The 18,290-nt window shown below is 29.9% G+C and overlaps 1 protein-coding gene across 2 annotated transcripts in view; it reads right to left on the bottom strand.

Annotated features, from left to right (window-relative positions):
- Positions 1-360: 360 nt before the first annotated feature.
- The window catches only part of LOC132938261 (bifunctional heparan sulfate N-deacetylase/N-sulfotransferase), a 64,553-nt gene continuing 46,623 nt past the window's right edge, over positions 361-18,290 (bottom strand). For both annotated transcript variants that reach the window (XM_061004993.1, XM_061004994.1), the window contains exons 5-16: positions 15,194-15,586; positions 11,617-11,743; positions 11,410-11,525; positions 8,247-8,432; positions 7,846-7,974; positions 6,719-6,901; positions 4,850-5,070; positions 4,654-4,780; positions 4,209-4,363; positions 1,693-1,869; positions 1,327-1,565; positions 361-657 (exon numbers count right to left, since the gene is read on the bottom strand). In XM_061004993.1, coding sequence (XP_060860976.1) covers positions 1,337-1,565; positions 1,693-1,869; positions 4,209-4,363; positions 4,654-4,780; positions 4,850-5,070; positions 6,719-6,901; positions 7,846-7,974; positions 8,247-8,432; positions 11,410-11,525; positions 11,617-11,743; positions 15,194-15,586 — 2,043 coding nt within the window. In that variant the 3' untranslated portion in view covers positions 361-657; positions 1,327-1,336. The remainder of the gene's footprint in view (positions 658-1,326; positions 1,566-1,692; positions 1,870-4,208; positions 4,364-4,653; positions 4,781-4,849; positions 5,071-6,718; positions 6,902-7,845; positions 7,975-8,246; positions 8,433-11,409; positions 11,526-11,616; positions 11,744-15,193; positions 15,587-18,290) is intronic.

Genomic DNA, 18,290 nt, shown 5'->3' with positions numbered 1-18,290 from the left:
TAGGAAACAGTACGTTTTCACTCAATTTGATGATGACGTCACAATCGATTCACAATTTTAAATGTATGAATCAATGTGTAACTCAATTTTGACAAAATTGCCAATAATTTTGCATTGTTATCCCACAATTATAAAATAAAAGCAAAAAATAAGTAGGTAATCACTATTGTTATCAACACATTATTATATTTCTTTTGACTGAGTCAAAATAAGAAAATTGACACAAAACACTCTATAAATGCTCAGTTTAAAAAAATTCAACAAAACTTGGACGGTCTACATATACACACTCATATAATATAATATAATATAATATATTATATGCATGTTTATAAAATTTATAAATACAAAAGACAAAAAAAAAACAAATATTATTTTTTTTTATTATTAAAATTAATCTATACACAAAAAACGGTTAGCTATATAATATACGTACAGTAAAATCAACAAAAGGTAATAGTATTAAAAAAAAACTTATAATTTCATAACTTAAAATAACCTAATATAATATGGCATCGTTTTTATTTTACAATTATTATTAAAAAAAAGTGTAATATAATATAGATTTCATATGAATATGGCAAATTCAGCATTTTTATTTCTTCGTGGTAGAATATACACCAGCCAACAACCGCTGGTATTTCTTTTTTCTACCACCTGTGAACAAAAAAATTATTAAAAATGAGTAATTTTACTAAATAATTTTTTTTAAATTATAACAGAATAACAATTCAATATGAACTTAATTAATGTTTGCTTATAGGGGAGAGATATTGTATGACCATAATTTCAATGGATTCCCAAAAATGTTAAATTACGGGAAATTTCATTGAATTGACATCCAAGATATCAACTACAATTTAGTTGTGTTATTTGTATTAATATTATACATTTATTAACTAGAAAAAAAATTGAATTCATGTATATTTCACTAAGTTGAACAACTATTGGCGCACATACAAGAGTGTAATCCCCAAATCTCACACTAGCACCCTCTGTTTACTCTCAAGTAAAATTGTATAAATATGGAATATATCTAAAAAAAATTTATAATTTTTATTTGTCACATAAAATGCTATGTAAGATTGTCTAACAAGTTTATTTGCGTTTATAAGATATATAATGCAACATCATTTATTTCATTTCCCTAATAAATCTTCTGTTCGTTTTTTACTAATAAAATTGACTCAATTTAAAAGAAATATTCATTTATTTTGAAAAAATAATAAAGAATGGCTTAAAACTATATTTAATTATTTATTTCAGTGACTTCCGAACTCAAACATTTAATGACATTGGACAAATAGGTAATACTAAAATACGTACGAAGCAAATGTCAGGTGGATGAATAGCTCAGGTCGTCTTTAAGCCACTGTGGGATGGTAGTGTGCTCCAACTTGCGCAACAGTTTCACCAAAGCTGTGTTGTATGGCATATAATACTCTCGGAGATATTTGTATGACTCTGTGTCCATAGTAGCGTACTGCCGCCCTTTGCCCTTGCCTAGGCACTTATTACCGCCACCCTCCAAAACCTTACAGAAGAACCCTTTCTTGGCATCATATCTGTAACAACATGCAAGACGATCATTATATATTGAATCGGAGGATACATTCAGAGGTTGAGACTAAGCCATATCAAATATTCATATTAAAATATGACTTAGGTATATTATATTATATTAATGGGCACCTGATGTGAGAAGAATAATCAAACGGCGGTGTAATTTTCAAGAACTTTTGAAACTGGTCCAGCACGTCCACAGGATTGGACTTGAGCTGATCGCCATCAATTATGTGCAGATTATTGTGGTGAAAATAGTCCAGCCACCGTTCGATGTGTAGAGCATATTTTCCCGGATTCAAGCATCTGAAATCGGAGTCAAATATTGAGTATATTGTTGGGTTAACTTTTTTTATAGCATTATTAAAAACCACCATGTCACGATGATTGTCGATATAATGTATGATTGCAAAACTGTTATCAAAGGTATTATTATAATATATAAACGGTCAACCATAAGCATATTTACAATGTTGATTTTATCATTTGAAACATTTGTGAACCTTCTTATGAATTATAATAATGATATTTTTAGTATTAGTTTCTATAAAAATACTTGTTCTCAGTTAATTAGATAGAGGTACCTACAATTTTATTAAATTAACAGAGATCAAATACAATTTTACGTGTAAGTGTAAGTAGTTGTAAATATCTTAATAGCTGACAGTTGAGCTTAAGTCTATTATTGTCTTTAAAAAGGCCATTTTCGGGATTTTAAATAATATTTAAAATACAATTTAATAAATTTACAAAGTAAATTGCAATAATGTCAGATCCAGGTGTCTGTTGTCTGTACAATTATTGATTTTATAATACATTTATTATATTGTATATTATATAAGCAATATCAATTCAATGATATACAAGTGAAGAAATAAATTGATTATTAGCATTGAATGTTATTTAACTATAACTAAATAGAAAAAATAAACTGTAAGAACAAATCGACGGTATTATGTTAAGAGGGCGTATACGAAATTTTACTTTTTTTCAGGAAACAAATGAAACTGATTAAATACTTAATTTTTAAGATAGAACATTCATTTATACATTTTATTAAACATGAGACTCTGTGGAACTAAAATTGCTTATTAAATTGCTTAAAGTAAATTTATATTTAATGTTATATTCATTTAAAAAAAATATATGTGGTGTAGGCCCTTTTAACAATTTCAATTTTATAAACGCTCTTCTAAAAACATATAATAATAGTGGTATAAGTCCTTTTAACATTTTCATTTCTACAAACGTCCTTTTAATTTTATACAGTATTTGTATATCTATACATTATACTATATTGTATCTATTAACTTGTCGGTTTATTGTTAACTGATAATATGAAATTGGAGGGAAATTCGTTATTAAGTGTTACCAATACAAGTGATGTTTGGTGTGTAACCTAGTAAAACCACTTTGTTCAATCTGGTCGTATACAAATACCAATAATCATAATTATTCTTATAAACTGTGAAGGTTGTAAACAATTAGCATGCATTCGGTGTGGTATAAGCCCTTTCAACAGTGCTGTGCAGATTATTTTAATTTTTAAAAGGGCGTCTGCATATCTTGTATTCGGTATTGCTATCTTCTTTTTCAGTAGATGTATACGCCATTTTACCAGAATATGCTCGTGATTTTTCTGAACATTTAGATAACAAAAACGTATTTTTCGGTTTTGTGTGGTAAACGCCCTTTTAACAAGATACCGTCGAAATGCTATGAATAAAATGTAATATTTTAATGTTTAAAATATAAGATTTCAACACTTTTACCATAATATTATATAATAAATATCCATGAGTGCACTATCTGTGATTTAATGGTTTTTTATTTAATCAATTAACATTTTATTATTACACGGTAACTGTATGTAACTAATCAAAGAATTCAGCAAACGCTTACAATTAATTGTTTATTAATAATTAAAATAGATTTATGTGTTATTTGAAAAAAAAATCTATGAAAATGATGATTTAAATTATTATGTTGACTATTACAATTTGTCAAATAGATATTTAATGTTTTTCAAATCTGTTCAAAAATAATCATGCAATTAGAGTTATTTTTTTTTCCATTAAATTCCAAGATTATTGATACATTTTCAGACTGGAGTAGTCAAGAAAAGTTCAGTGTAGGAATTTACATTAGGTATTTTTATTAGATTTTTTACTAAAATTAATTGTTAAAAGCCAGGAACTCAGACATTTACAGCAGTAGTTGCTTGGGTTTATCCGGTATTTGTACTTGTATCTTAACACAATATATAACTAGAAATATATTTTTATTTAGCTATTATCATTAAAGCTATGAAAGCTATTAACGGTTATTGACTTAATAGTTATCATTTATCAGATATGATATGTATAGATAGGTAATACAAGTTCAAAAATTATATTGTATTAAAATAATAATATAATATAGAGTAAAGAAGAAACTTATATATCTGAGGGAGTTTAGTTTAAAATGTTTATACAGTAGTATAGAATTAAATTTATTAAGAACCCCAACCTATTTAAAATGGTTATCCTTGGTGGAAACCTAAAACTCATTCAGTCTCATGAGACCCATAATATTATGCTCTCTGATATAGATTTCAGGCCATTTGAAACTTTGAAAAATATGTAATAATTATTAATTGCAATAACCTATTACGAAAGTCCCTCAGCGATTTTGGCACGACTGATTCGTTGGCTGTTATGACTTGGTGAAACGAATACTTGAGAGTGTTTGGATCACCGTGGGCTTTTGCGTGTTGATACCAGCTGTATGCTCTTTTGGCCGGCGAGATTAATATGGTCACCTATAAACACAGACAATAAAAATTTGCATCAAAGTCAACACAATAAATGGTGAGTTACAATATGAGTACAAACAGGAAGGATTAAACAATTTGTAGGCTCTGAGCACTTAGACCACCTAATGGTCCCAAACTTATTGGAAAATATCATAACTTTTTGCAGTAAAATGTAATTAACATAAAACCAATATTCAATATCAGTCTTTTTTTTAGCTGTTACATTTTTTTTTAAGTTAAGCAGCCTTCAGGGGATCTAATGATTAATTCAGCCCAGAATACAAAACTATACGTACAAGTTTTACATTGGGCAGTAGGGCCTGTACTCGTTTAGGTACAATGTCTGAATCAAAATAGGTGGCAGACTTTTCAAATACAATCTTGTTGTCCACAGAGTCGTTAGAAGGGAAAAATTGCATGTACCTAAAAACCATATAAATGTATTAAAAACCATAAAGTGTATTTGCAGCTATTGTTTAAGATGTCGCTAACCAATCTAATCCCTTGTAATAGTTGCGGCCATTGAAGAATTGGATTTCTTCAAACGTTTCTTTGCTCGGAATGTTTGCTGATATGTTTGGGTGCATTGACAAGAATGTGTACAATGCCGTGGTGCCAGTCTTCTGAGGTCCAATTACTAGAAACTTGGGAAGATGCTGGCAAGATTTTTTGTAAGACCAGATCTTAAGATGGCGTTGGTCCAGGCAAGGATTCTAAAAAATCATTAAATATTATATAATGATATAATGTGTATCACATTAATTATATAGTAATATTTTTTGTTAGTTACTGTTTGTATATACTATTGTACAGATAACTTTTATGAGTTTTATTGTTTATAATTTATACTTATTAATTCTAAGCTGCACATAGATTTATTAAAATGTCACTTATCTAATAAATAAATAATAGTTAAAATATGACATAATTATTCAAAAACCATGTCGTACTTGTACAAAAAAATAAAAATTTATTAGTTTTAGTATAATTATTGTTTTTTTTTTTTTTAATTACATAGCTCATTAAGGTGTAGACGATTATGCCTAATGGAAATAATGCATTCTTACTGTGGACAACCACTTGATAAAAAGTATCCATTTATTGAAATTTTTAAGATTTGGATATTATGTACAAAAATTGTCCATGTAATGCTTTTTATTTTTCAACTTCATGAAATGGTTAATTTTTTGTGATGGTATAATACAAAATACAAGATTAAAATATTTTTTAGTTGAAAATAGTTTACAGTAAAAGTGATAGGTATGTTTACAATTAATTATTTATATTTATTTGATTAATTAGTAATTAAACATTTTATATATTTATGTTGTATAATAAAATTTTTTTTTTGGTATATGAATATTATTATATTAGATGAGACCCGGGAAAAGTGAATAATATTTTAAATTTAGATTGGATTTTGACATAATTGTTTTTAGCTGTTCTGGTTACAATGATATAGCATTAAATAACAATTTGAAGAACATTTTTTTTTGTGTGGTATGCTCCTTTTATTGGAGAATATACATATTATAGTATATAATGACGAAAATGTCATTAAGGGGATTGAAAGCGGTGATTTAATAAGGAAACGCATATAGGCTATTCGATGTCTCATACTCGTTACGCAGTGTGGTTGTGTGCGAAGTAAATGATCATTAGCGTAAGTAGATACGTTCAGAATCCGCCATGAGCCACTCTCGCACACACACGCCAATAAATCGAGAACAACGAAATATATTCTTCTATGCATCACCTATAAAAACTACCAAAAGCGGTAGTAAATTGAACATACTTCCTGAAGTTGGATTGTAATTTCGAAAAAAAGGTTGAACTCGTAAGCTCATAGACTATGCTTTGTAGGAACCACTTTTTTGATATAAAACCCAAAAAGCCCAAAATAAATACAATTATTTCTTGAGATTTTTTAAAAAAATATCCAAATTTTATGGTCCTTTAAAATTGAAAATTGAAAAACAACTTCATAGAAAGCCTAGTTATTTTGCCAAAGAATTCATACATTTGTTAAAAATTAAAATCGGACATTCAGAAATATGTGTAATTTACCATTGCTTATTTGTTATTACCTACTAAATTGTACTAAAACGTACTTAGGAAATTCATAGATTTTGTTTTTGTGACACACAATAACGCAGCTGCACGAGCAGCGTTACTAACGTACCTATCAGTCAACTTTTCGGAATTATTTTTTGCACTTATGGGCTTCAACGTAACGCTCGGCGAAGGAGACACATATATAATATATATGTTTACCATATTTACAATATCGTATAATTTTATTAAACAATTCTATGACAATAACACCCATACACACACATAAATATATTACAATAAACTTACACCCCAAACTGGATCAATTTCTTCTGGATACATCTTAAAATATTTGTCTGCCAGTTCCAGAGGTCCTGATGAAACCAATTTTAAATTTGTCCAGCACCTGATGAACTGGAATACCGACTCGAAGGTGTATAAAGCTAGCCGGTCACTGCCGTAATTTGACATGTGGCTCATGAATACGTTGATCTAGAAATCAAGGTTGTTATCCTTACAATTATTATTGTTATCATTTGTTGCAAGTTGTGCAACCAAATCCACTAATTAAATAAGTATTTCAATAAAATATAAACACTGGATATGAATTTGTAATACTTATACGGTAATATTTAATATTACTAATTAGCACAAGCCACAAACTGTATAGGCAAGACAATTAACATACTTCTTATTAAAATCTTTTTAAATTTCATTTTTGAGAGGACTTCGCACCTGCATATTATGTTGTCTACACACGTACGGCATAGCAAAAACTGCGGAAAAGAACCGAGAAGGCTACAGGTAGCTTAGTAGCTTACTGCAGTTTCGGTTACCAACAGGTAGTTATGACTAGTCATAACTAAGAAACGAAATATTCACCAAATATAAAGGATAACTTTGGCAGTGCAATATTATTTTGATATCCAAACTTCGAAATAAGTTTTAAAAATCAGAAAAACAAATATTAATGGATTTTGAAACATTAAGAACTTTTTTCGTATAAGTGATATCAAAAAAATAAAAACGAAATTGCATAGGTAAAGTTCTCCTTTATATGCGGTGAAAATTTTGTTTCTTAGTTATGACTGTAGCTTTCTCAGATCTTTCCCACGCAAAACAGTTTTTGCCATGTTGTACATTTATAAGACGGATACAACACTTGCAGGTGCGAAGTCCTCTTAATACAGTCTGTACAATTTAAATATTAAGGGCTTTACACAATAGACTTAACTTATTTCGTACTAAATAATTTCTTTTTGAATCTTATGGTTCACATTTAATAGTTTATGAAATCTAAATAATAATAATAAAAAAAAAATAAGGTAATACAATGGACAATGACCAGATTCTCTTGAAATGTACATTGCAATAAAGTGTTAGCTACACGAAAACGCCTTTGTTGCGCAGTTGTTTGTTATTTTTAGTACACTTACAGGGTTGTATACAATGGTTTGAAACAGTTCTCCACCCATTATGGATTCGTCCAATTTTTTTAGGCCTCCCGGGTACCGGTCAACATAGATGGTATGCGTGAACAAGCCACAAGTCTGCCTTGGCAACACCTGAATACAATAGACTCCATTAGTATTAATTTTCATTTATAAACAATAGCAAAATTTCAACTGTATACAATAATATTATACATAGGCCCAACAATCGAGTAAGCGCTTATAATGTTAAATTTATCTACAAATAAAATGTTGGCGGGATAAAGGGCATCAAAATTAAGGTTTTCTCGCCTTTACAAAAGTGCTTAAATACTTGAGCTGGGCTTTATATATTTGTATAAATACATATAATAACAAATTGTAGGTAAGATCTGCTTGACACTCACCTTGATGCCTCTATGGACAAATCCTCTCCTCAGCCTGGCGGGTCTCAGGTGCGGATATTCTTCAGTTGAAGTAACTCGAATGTTCCAGACCTTTTTCCAAACAGTATATAGCAGTTCGTGTACCGGATAAACACCAGAATGATGGGGTGCTACTGAGTAGCTGGAGTTGGTCGGTATCCCGTGCGCCTGATACACAATCATTAATTATTTACCCATTTATGAATGTATTGATTTTTTAATGATGTGCTATTTTTTTTTTTTCTGTCATCACCTTTTAGGGCACTAAAAACGCTTGGATTTTCTTCAACAGTAACTTTTCTGATAGGGAAGTGAATCTAGTTGGTACTTTGGGGGGTCAAAAGTAAAAATTTCTCAGTAGTTTTCAAAAGCGACGTGAAAAACAAAAGAAAAATTAAGGAAAAACGGGAATTTTTACGCAAAATCTGTTTTTGAGAAAATCGATTTTGGTTTTTGGTACAACTCTAAAACAAATGACCGTAGGTACATGGAATTTTGACTGAATGATTATATTAGCATTTTCTATACACCATAACATTTTCCAAATATTTTGACTTATTTTGAGCTGTTTACAGACATTTTCAGTTTCCATTTTTTTTTAGTTTTTTTTTCTATAAATATCAATAAAATTTTATTTGTTGGTTAAAAAAGCTTGAAAATTTAATAGAAGGCTCCTAGGTTATTGTTTCAAAGGCAGATGAAAAAAATTAAAAATCCTTAGTCACAGTTTTGATTTATAAGTATTTAATGTTCAAATATTGACAAAATACGGAAAAATCACTAAAATTAGCAAATTATTATGAGTTGAGAATTCATAAAAATTTTTCTTTTTAAATCTAAGATTTGAAAATGTAATATAAGATTACTCATAAGTTTGTTTACCTTTATCAAAAAAAAAAAAGGTGGATAAGTGGATGTCGCTCTGCTGTACAGTAAGTTACAAGTGGGTCACTGTAATGGATGGTGTTACATTTGAATTCAATGATATAATATCATTGTATAAGAAAAACGATTCTGAGCGAAAACGGTCAGTCAGCCTATGATATTACCAAGTATATTTGATGATATTATTGTAAATAAAGTAATTTATATATAACCTATTTACGTGGAGCCTTGTTTTAAATTTTCAATCTTTAGCTATAAAAGTTGAACATTTTATAAATTTTCAACTACAAAACAATTATTAAATTATAAATTTGATACATTTTGTCAAAATTTGAACTTTAAATACTTATAAAAAAAAATTGTGCCTATGTATTTTTAATATTTTTCAATTGCTATTAGAACGATATATCAGGAGTCTTATATTAAATTTTCACGCTTATTTACCCTACAAATACAATTTTATTGATATTTATAGAAAAAGAACTAAAAAGAAAAATTTTTATGAATTCTCAACTCAAAATAATTTGCTAATTTTCGTGATTTTACCGTATTTTGTCAAAATTTGAACTTTAAATGCTTATAAATAAAAACTGTGACTAAGGATTTTTAATTTTTTTCATCTGCCTTTGAAACAATAACCTAGGAGCCTTCTATAAATTTTTTTTTATTTGTAAAAAAATAAAAAAAAAACACATCATTGTAAAATCAATACATTCATAGCTTCGCCCAGAATCTAAAAATGTCTACAAGAAACTTAAATTAAATTTTTATGAGCGTCTGAAATTTATATTTTTACAACATTTGATATTCACTCGATTTCTCATGCAACAATTTTCTTATTTTATTGTAATTAAAAAACGAATGACTGTAGATACTTGAAAATTTCACTGAATGTTTGTATTAGCATTTTTTACATACGATAGAATTTTGAAAATAATTTGACTATTTTTGAGCTGTTTACGGACATTGTCAGTTTTCAATTTTTTCAGTTTTTTTTTTTATAAATATCAATAAAACTATATTTGTTGGGTAAAAAACGTTAACATCTAATGCAAGGGTCCGTGAAGTTGGCCGCACAATGTCAACATTTTGGGTCCAAATTTTCTCAATAATTTGTAATTCATTTGTAAGTATTTGAAAGCACAATTTTGTAATTTTTGAGTACAGTTGTTTTCAATTATCCTCAAAAGTTTAAATCACGGCTAACTTCCGCAAAACTTGGCTGTTTTGGCATTTCATAGTTTTTACTACTTAAAATCGTCATGCGCAATTTGTAAGTATTTGTAAGCACGAATTTAGAATTTGTAAGTCATCCTTTCCTTAATTATCCCAAAAAGAAGTTGGCCGTGCTTTGTCGAGCTTTTTGAACTTTGACTGTTCCAAATCGTCCTGCCCAATTTTTAAGTATTTGTAAGCATGAATTTAAAATTTGTAACTCATTCCTCCCTAATTTATTCCCAAATAGAAGTTGGTCGGAAATTAATAAAAAAAGCGTAGTTAAATTAAAAAGGGATGACTTACAAATTTTAATTTCGTGCTTACAAATAGTTATACAAATTGCGCATGACGATTTGGAGTAGTTAAAAACTTTGAAATGCCAAAACGGCCAAGTTTTGCGGAAGTTAGCCGTGATTTAAACTTTTGAGGATAATTTAAAACGGCTGTACTTACAAATTACCAATTTGTGCTAACAAGTACTTACAAATGACTTACAAATTATTGAAAAAATTTGGAGCCAAAATTTTCACATTGTGCCTCTCACGGACCTTTATTGCAAGGCTCCTGATATATTGTTACGATGGCAGTTGAAAAATATTAAAAATACATAGGCACAATTTTTTTTATAAACATTTAAATTTCAAATTTTGACAAAATTTATCAAATTTAAAATTTAATAATTATTTTGTAGTTAAAAATTTATAAAATGTTCAACTTTTATAGCTAAAGATTGAAAATTGAAAACAAGTCTCCACGTAAGTAGGTCATATATAAATTACTTTATTCACAATAATATCATTAAATATACTTGGTCATATCATAACACCATCCACTGCAGTGCCCCACTTGTAACCTACTGTACAGCAGAGCGACATCCACTTACCCACCTTTTTTTTCTTTGATACGTTAACTTTAGTATTTGTTATACAAATACTTATATAGTACCTTCAAGAATAAAATGTTTTTTTAAGAGTTTGCTCAAATTATAAATATTATATAAACCTCACACAACAACATTATTGTATAGTCATTGTCTACTCACCTCTGCAAACGCTTTGTTCAACGACATCTCGTACTCTAGGTGCGTTTCATTATTGTACAGATGTGGTTGCATGTGATTCCACATGTGACAGAACCAGTTGAACTTATCCACATTTTCTGCAAATTGTAATTATTTTTATGATATATAATACTATACAGAAATGTTTTCAAATATCCTAGTTATTTCGTAAACAGCAGTGAAGCTCACCTAATATCGTGTCGTCTCCTTCGTTTTCCTCCCACGTGCCCCGATGGAAGTATTTTCCCGAGAAACCCAAGTTGAATTTAAATCCTGGAACCAGCTGGCGGATTCGATCTTGAGTCTTAATCAAGTCCTAGAAAAACAAGTGAATTAGAAAAATGGTAAATAATTTTCATAATAAAATAGTTACGTAGTAAAAATGTCAAATAATGGGTGATTTTATTCTAACGTACCTAATATTTAATATTCTTACATAGATTTATGTAGGGTACTCAATCATCATAACATCATAAATTATGATACATCATATTATATTATGTCAAAAGCCAAAAATTTGTATTTATTATGATTAAATTATAATCGCAGTCTCGCGATAGTAGTCGTTCGCTTCGCCAAACGGTCTATGCGATCCAAAAAATTAATTAGCTCGTTAATAAATTTATTAAAATTATTACTTTTTATTTTCTATTACTACACCAGTAATGTGAAAATGTCTGATGAAGCTCCAAATTTTTTTCTTTATATACAAATATGGTAAGTTTTTTTCTCCCAAAAAGTAAGTGAATACGGTAACAACTTGTCATTTTACATCTTAGGCTTTCCAATAGTTGACTAATATTTATTCTACATATGAAGAAGTGCACGACGTAACCGCATACGTCGATCTTATATACGGCCGCCAAGATATGCCGAATTATCTACACACGCTATCACCCGTTTCCGAGTTAAATATTCTTACTCACGCTGAGTCATATGCTTAATTAATATTAGTTGACATTCAAATTAATATCAGTAATAAACAAAGCAATTAAGACAGTCTAATTACTCAGATTAAAATTTCGAAAAACAAAAATAACAACAAAACTGATTCAGGCTGGTCTGCCATGAACACTATCAACAAAATAAATCAGTCCAGCTCTTCTACCTACAAACCAACGACTTCACCAAAAACCCAACAATCCAAACAAGAAAGAAATAAAAAAAAATTTGTTTTACAAAATCGTTACAAAATTCTTAGACAAGATGAAAATCAAGGCAAAACTCCAGACACAAATTCACCCACTTTTCTCACCGAACACATTATCATCGGCGAAATTGTACCTATCAAACCACCTCCTCCAGTTTTCGTAAAAGGTAAATTTTCTAGATGATTTTCTAAAACTATGCCAAACACTCATTGAAATTATTGGTATAGAGAACTTTATGTGTCAATTATCTGCTGAAAAATTTAAAATTAAAACGAATGAATACCCTCCAACGAACAAACTTCTAATTACCATTATTTTTTATGTCAAATGTCAATGGCCTTAAAAACCATGTTATGGTTTAAATTAAACATTTAGCCTTTCATAACTTACTATACCAACAAATAAATTTGAAAATCAAGCTAAAAAGCGATTTGGATATTGACAATGTGGTAAATAACTTCACTAAAATAATTCACTGAGTGGCCGCAGCATTAACGACATTCAAAGCTTCTCAAACTCAGAGCAGTTCCCATTTACTTAAAACCCTATTCCGCTCTCTTATGGTTATAAAGAGCAGAGCACGAGCCAAATTCCAATATACTGGCTTACCATCCCACAATTCCTTAACGAAGCTGTTGGCGAAACACAAATCTCAAGAAATCTAACACAACTAACAAATCTTTCAACGGCAGGCCGTAGCCTTTGGAGTGAAACTATATACAAATTCTCAAATGTAAATATGCTTCTGTAAAAGAACAATGTAAGCCCTCCAATACTGAAAAAAAACAGAATTATTTATAAATATTTCAAAAAAAAAAATTGACGACACAGCCTCATTCAGACCCATAGGCCATAAGCCTACTACTACCCTTTTTTTCTAAAATATATGAAAAGCTCATCCTCAAAAGATTGACTTCTTACATACAATCCTTATTCACAATTTGGATTTCACTTCAAGCACAGTACAATTAACCAATTCCATAGTCATAGACACCATCTCTTCACACTATAAAACAAATGTACTGTACCCGCGCATTTTCAGACATCTCTCAAGTATTTGATGGAGTCTGGCACGATGGCCAACTTTATAAACTTCGGAAATGTCTTCCCTCAGCTCTTTTCCTACCTAACCAATCGCCATTTCCAAAGCCGTGTTGGCTCAGCTATTTCAGATACTTCAATCAATGCTGGAGTGACTCAAGGTGGCATACTCTCACCCATAATATTCAATATATTCGCTTCAGATCAACCCGCTCTCGGTAATAATTTAGTAGCTGATTATGTAGACAATAACAAAGTCATAATAGCCCTGTAATAGCTTTAGTCAATCTTCAATGTCATTTAAACCTAGTGGCGGACTGATTCAATAAATGGAAAGTCAAAATAAATAACTCTAAATCAGTTCATACTAGGTACCTTCAGATTAAGACAACAGCATTGCCCAAACGTTTTTATTAATAATATCGTAAACCTACTTCCGAATCGATTAAATATCTAGGACTCCACCTCAATAAAATACTCACCTAGAATTAATATTTAAAAACTAAAATATTAGTTCTAAACACACGCTCCCATATTCTAAAAACTCTAATTACAAACAACGAGCTCATCAATTTGAAAACTAAAATAATAATCTACAAATCACTTCTCAAACCTATTTGGACACACGGACTCCAAATTTGGCGCTCGGCCAAAAATGCCAATACTAATAAAATACAAACATTAAAAAACATCTAGCTCCGTAAAACTACTAACGCTCCCTGCTTTGTCTCTAACCATACTCTCCATGACAACCTTCATATCAAAACTTTCGATGAAGAAGCCAACATTTTCTATAGGTAGTCGATTCTTTAATAAACCCGCCTCCCACTAACCAATAAAATAATTAATAACTCATAAAGAATGTGCACATCCGAACCTCTCCGGCAACCCACGGAGAAGGCTAAAAAACATGATGTCGTGACTTCCTATAATTCCGTACCTGAACAACAACTAAATACCTATTGTATAATCGAGGTGTGATTAATGAGTGGTTTCTTCCTTCAATGTTACTTTTTTTGTTTTCTTTCCACGCTATGTATGTAATTTATCAAATAATATTATTATGCATTTTTTGTATAGATGGTTTATTTAGGGAATCTGACTTTGTTAACCTTAATTACAGATGCTTTAACTCCATTTAAACTACCTACCAATAACAGACAGTTGTCATATCGCTATTATTAAAGATGTGCGGTTAAAGCCTTTACACACACTATTTTTTTTTAAGAGGGGAGGTTTCACCTAGAGCACCCAATGCAATAAACGGAAGTATAGTGGTAGTGCGTTGTAACCATAGACCTTATAGTACTAGACAAGAACTATGTATAACAACAATATTACGAGCGGCGTAACAACATCTAGCAGTGATGTAGGCTGTTTTGACGACAAAATAAAATAATCTATAATATGTGATATATCTCACCCTACTACCCCGCACTACCATACATATTGAGTAAACAAACAAACAAAAAGCGCACTCTATCTTGTTACGCTTTCCATACACTCATTGCTTATCTAGTAGTATAAAGTCTATAGTTTGTAACACGTGAGAGGGTATATGCAAAAATCCTTACGTGCACGTCTTCCTTCCACATCCGGATGCCACTCTCGCCGACAAATATATCGTCGATATCCACGAGGACCTGTCGCTCGAGAGATATGCTCAGCAGCCCCTTACTGAGGTACGACAGCGAGTCGAGGAATAACAGCCGGTGCAGCCAGAAGTTGAGCCCATTGCCAAACAACACCCTCGATATCCCGTCGTACATGCCATGGTCCTGCATAACCGTGGCAAGCGGGACATATTCAGTCCGTCCACCACTGCTGTTGCTGCCCCAAGCCACCGGTTCGTACGTCGTGTGATTGGAGGTGAACACAGACCAATCATCGCCCGGAAGCGGCCCTTGGTACACGCCACCCGCTCGGGCAACCCTCAACACCGGCGACGCAGAGTTCAGCATGGCGTCCTACAAACACACGAAACATATTATATTACACTTTGGATTTTGTATCTAATTTTAAGAAAATAAAAATTATATAGGTAGATATACAGGGTGTAAGTTAAAGTACGAAATTATTAAAATTATATGGATGATAAACAATTTAAGAAATATACTTGACAAGAAATTCTAAAAAAAAATTGTTTAAGTAATTATATGTTTCAAATTAATTTAGATCAAAATAATATTGATATTTACACAATTTTTAAAAAATAAACTGCTTGACTTAAATAAATATGTTTACAATAAAAATTTATCCAAACATAATACTTTGTCCAACGAGAGAGCGCACCGTCTCGAGGTGTAAATTCTCCAACCATGAGGAAGGACCTGACTGTGGATACAATAATTTAATTTATGAGGTACTTAGGTCTTTCTGTTACACCTAGTGTAATACATATTCTATAAATTTATAATAGTAGGTAATTATAATCATATGTCCGCGACTGGCAAATTCTGATCACATCGAAGAATTTTCACACAACCGCATTTTATGAGGGGAATATGAGAAATTTTTTACAACATTTTAAGCAAAAAAATCACATTAAAAATGCATTCAAAATAACTTACAATACGCGTGGTAGGTAGTTCTACGTCAGTACCATTTCAGTTGGTATTTGCATAGTTAAGCAAATTATAGATAACTGGTTTGAAAAAAAAACAATTTTTCACCATGGCATACAAAATTACTGAGAACTTTGACTGTACTATATTATTTTTTCGTTATCACTTATACGAAAAATGTTATTCACGTTAGGTATATGAAAATTAGGTAAGTATACCGTAACTAATTGTTTTCATTATGAATCATTATTATAGTAATATGTTTTAATATCAATGTAAATCATATTATCTAAATGGTATTTGGTTGGTACTCGGTATACCTATAGTGATGCATTAAAATATATTAATAATTTTAATGTTGATACAACAATAACAATAATACATAGACATACAGGAACATTTTTTTACGTATATACAACAATTATTGAAAATATTTTTTTTCAGTATTTTGTATTGTTATTATTTTTGATTTCCAATAAATATATATACTTAAAATTTTTATTTCATATACCTGGTAGAATGTTTGTCAGAAAATTTCGATATGTAAAATTTAGTAAAAATCAAATTTTGAATGAGTAAGTAGCTAATTTTACAATTATTCAAAGTTTATATGAGTTTATAGAGGACCAAAATTTAGCGGGATGCCAATAGTCCTTTAATCACTTATTCAACTTTAAATACTTATAAAGTTTTAAATTACAACTATTATATTATAAGCCTTAACGTATCATTCGTAATTTGATTTTTGTATAGGCAGTTTCGATATTCGAAATAGTCCTAAAAAATTTTTGCTTCTGAGTATGAAATTATAAATGAATGTTGTCATTTAAAAGAGTAAAAACTTTTAAAAATTGTTATTAATGGTTATTTTAAGATTATAAACGGTAAAAAGTTGTAAAAATGTAATTCTTTTCATAAATACTGTTTTGTAATATTGTCGTCAAATTATGTGAATTTGGAAAAACATTTAAAGTTTTCGAAATAAGTATTTTTTAATAAAAATACCACTAAATAAAAGAAAAATACGTTTAAATTAATTGTTTTTAAAATTTCACAAAATAATTTAAGTACTCTGCGTATTGCAAATATAGACAAATAAAGATATCTATTTATATGTCGACAGCAAATAGTAATATTTAAGTTATCATTTATTCCCAGGTTTGGGATTTTATAGCACTTAAACGTTAAAATTTCATAAATTGTGCTATAATATTACCTTAAATATCGCTAAACATGCCCTAACAATATGTAATAAAAATAACAAAATAATATACACAAATTGGCATTTTAAAACCAAGTTATAGGTACAAGTTAAGACGCGAAAAATAAAATCCACAACACAATATTCCACCAAAAACACAACTATATAGTACACGTCGAGTCGACTGTATTATTACAACGCTCTCAATACTCGTTTGACGATAACCTCAGCCGTAAATGATATAAAAAGGGCTCTATTAAAATCAGCAGATAACAAAAAATTAAAGTTGGGACTAAATATGAACTATAACGAAGTAAGCTTAATACGGAATGATGAACGCTGCTGCTCGCATCGAGTAGTATAGACTGTAGATGGTCTATTTACTTTATCTATATTTACCTACTTTTAAAGTAAGACAATAAAGAGAAACACGTTTGTTTTCCATACGATTTGAGTAAAAATACAAAAATATTCCCAAATTCCAGAAACAACACTAAAATCTAAGAAATTGCAAAATATGTAAAAAAAATATGCAAAATTCAATTTTTAATTTCACTTCTCTGAATTATGAAACAAACTATAAAGTTTACTCTGCTATTTCTTAAACATTTTATAAGAAAAATGCAAATGCTATAAAATCTCAATCATCTTTATACCTCACTTATATATTAGTATAATATGTATTATTTACCCATAACTAGCTATAACGTATGAGGTAATAGGATTTTTATGTTTCAAGTTATAAATGCTAAATATTTTTTTTGTTTCATATTTTAACGCGGTTGAGTGAGTGTGAGGGGAGGATTGATGCACCCATAGCCTCTCCTCGCTGGGTAGTGGGTATGCCAATGGTTTAGCCAGAGTGGTTTTCACCCACGCGAAACTTGGTATTTAACAAACAATTTA

The sequence above is a fragment of the Metopolophium dirhodum genome, chromosome 2 (assembly GCF_019925205.1).
Source record: "Metopolophium dirhodum isolate CAU chromosome 2, ASM1992520v1, whole genome shotgun sequence".
NCBI classification, from domain to species: Eukaryota; Metazoa; Arthropoda; class Insecta; order Hemiptera; family Aphididae; genus Metopolophium; species Metopolophium dirhodum.
Note: the sequence above shows the minus strand (reverse complement) of the source record. Positions and strands in the feature narration are given on the sequence as shown.